This window comes from Abrus precatorius, unplaced genomic scaffold, assembly GCF_003935025.1.
Source record: "Abrus precatorius isolate BTA unplaced genomic scaffold, Abrus_2018 Scaffold3, whole genome shotgun sequence".
In the NCBI taxonomy this organism is placed as follows: domain Eukaryota; kingdom Viridiplantae; phylum Streptophyta; class Magnoliopsida; order Fabales; family Fabaceae; genus Abrus; species Abrus precatorius.
The window spans coordinates 30,152,161-30,154,972 of NW_020874373.1; the positions used below are offsets into that span (position 1 = coordinate 30,152,161).

At 35.9% G+C, this 2,812-nt stretch overlaps 1 protein-coding gene across 1 annotated transcript; it reads left to right on the forward strand.

The window, feature by feature from the left end:
- The first annotated feature begins 574 nt into the window (after positions 1-574).
- Positions 575-2,406, forward strand: LOC113862459 (PAN domain-containing protein At5g03700). Its single transcript, XM_027495543.1, has 2 exons — positions 575-1,090; positions 1,420-2,406. The coding sequence occupies exons 1-2, from the start codon at positions 575-577 to the stop codon at positions 2,404-2,406; spliced, it is 1,503 nt and encodes a 500-aa protein (XP_027351344.1).
- Positions 2,407-2,812: the final 406 nt, after the last annotated feature.

Below are 2,812 nucleotides of genomic sequence, written 5' to 3' on the forward strand. Positions count from 1 at the left end.
TTTTACTAAAAAAAACTTTGCCTGTAACAGATTGTATCCAGAGATGAATTTTTTTCAAAGTGACAGTAATAATAAGATGATAACATAAAGAAAGTTAGGCACCGGCAATAAATAAAAATTAAATTCATAATTTATTAATATTAATTTGTTTTGCATAACCATTAATTTGGTAAAGGACTCATAAATGCCCGATTCTTTTATGTTAGGAAAAAGACAACTTCAATGTAAAAATTAGAAATTTGTTTTAATGTTATACCAAAAATTTGAACTTGGAAGGAATCAATACCATAATTTACTCACAACTCAACACGCTTTAAAATCTCTCACATGGGCAAGTCTGTGTCCAGCCATGTAAATGGTGCGTTACTTTTATGTTTTTTTACATCATAAAGTTGGAGAAGAGATTGTGGAAGAGAATAGAATACCAACAATTTCTTGTGCCCAATTTTGTAATCAGCAACCCCACCACATGATGGATTCATATGTAATTGTTTAAGGCATTGAGCAATATGAAATCTCAAATCCTTTTTGGCAGTGGAAGGTGTGAGGTGGGTCTTGCAGAGTTTCAGTAATCATGCTTACCTTTTCCTTCATCAATTCTGGCCTCAATACACCATCACACTCCAAACCCACCTCCAAAAACAATCAAAAACTAGTTCTAAAAGCGAAAAAAGAAAACTTGATGGTGTTGCCACTCATGAAGCTTTTCCCTTTGCTTCTTCTCCTCCTTGTTTTTCTCTTGTTCAATTATGGCCTTTCTGAGTCCGGTGTTGGTGTTGGCTACCAACTCATGGTGGCAGTCCCTGTGGAGTATGAAGTGAATTTCAAAGGAAGAGCTTTTCTTGTGGAGACCAATCAGACAGCACCAAATTTTAGAGTGGCATTGAGCATTGAAGCCATCAATGGGAAATACTCATGCTCATTGGAAGTTTTTCTTGGAGATGTGAAGGTGTGGGATTCTGGCCATTACACCAGGTTTTACACCACTGAGAAATGCTTGCTAGAGCTCACTAAGGATGGAGATTTAAGGCTGAAGGGTCCAAAAGAGAGAGTGGGGTGGAAAACTGGGACTTCTGGACAAGGTGTGAAGGTAACATTTATGCATGATAGATACCATTTGTGATAGTTGAGTGTTAACTTTGCTATACAAGTATGCATAGATATATGATTATTGGAAAATGATATTTACTCAAATTATCATTTCACTTAATTCTCACAAAATAAATAAATAATCGAGTGGCATAATGTGTTCTTTTAACTGTGTGGAAACTGACCAGTGAAAAAATTTCAGCCATTGATTTTAAATTTTTGAGACTTGAGGGAAAAAAGAAAAACTTCAGCACTATTGTTCATAGTCAATTAAGCTGCATTGCATAGAGTCTAATACATGATTTGTTGCATTGACTTAATTTGAAGCAGAGAATGCAGATACTGAGAACAGGCAATCTAGTGCTTGTGGATGCAATGAACAATATAAAATGGCAAAGTTTCAATTTTCCAACGGATGTGATGCTCAGGGGCCAGCAACTTGATGTGGCAACCCGCTTGACAACTTTTCAAAGAAACTCAAGCTCGTTATACTTCTCTTTTGAAATTGAGAACAAGAGGGTTGCTTTGTACTTGAACTATGACAATTTGAGGTATTCTTACTGGGACTTTCAGCCTTCCATGGATAGAAGTATTACATATGTTAAGCTAAGTTCAAGAGGGTTGGTGTTATTTGATGTCAAGTACAAGAAAATAGCACAAATTCCATTGCAGGGGATTCACCCACTAAGATTTCTAGCATTGAAGAATGAAACAGGAAACTTTGGTCTCTATTACTATTCACCTGAGAAAGGAAAGTTTGAGGCCTCCTTTCAAGCACTTAACAGCACATGTGACCTTCCCATTGCTTGTAGACCTTATGGGATATGTACATTCTCCAATACTTGCTCATGTCTTCAGCTTTTGACAGATGAAAAAAAGGGTGGTGCTGATTGCAGCGCACAAAATTCTGGGGGGTTTTGCAATGGAAAAAAGGCAGAAATGCTTGAACTAGATAATGTAAGTAGTGTGCTTAAAAATGTTCCTAAAATGGTCAATATTAGCCAAAAAGCATGTGCAAATTTGTGCTTACAGGACTGTAAATGTGCTGCTGCTCTTTATTTTGGTAATGCAAGCACAGATGTGACTGAGTGTTATCTATACAGACTAGTCCTGGGTCTAAAACAGGTAGATAAAGCCACAGGATTTAGATATATGGTTAAGGTTCCGAAGGGATCAGTTAGAAATCATGAGCGGCATAATGTAAAAAGGTGGGTGTTGATTGTGGCTGGAGGGGTTGATGGACTCATAATTCTACTTCTTGTTGGAGGTTTTGGATATTGGTTGATCAAAAAGAGAAGTCATACCTTGCATTCTTAGGTTGGCACTGCATGAGCTGTTGACCATAGCCAAGTCCAGGTTTAATTTCTGAGTTCGTCTGTCAGAAAAATAGAGAAGTCATTTATTAAATACATGAAAACACAGTTTTGGTTGATTTAAGGAGAATGACATTATAGATCATCCAAAGTAAACTGAAATTTTTTTATGTAGACAAAATGCTTCATACTTGCAGCATAAGGAAAATTTATTTTTCAATGATGGAAATAGAAATGTGAACCTTTTTTAAATGCCAATCTCCAAAGTATACATGTTTAGTTTGTTCATGAATCATGACAGTAGATTTTCTGATTGTGAATCATTTAACTAGTTAATTTATCTTGTGGTTATGAAACCTAGTCAATAATTTCCTTTACAAAGATGATGCAATCAAATATCATACAGAAGA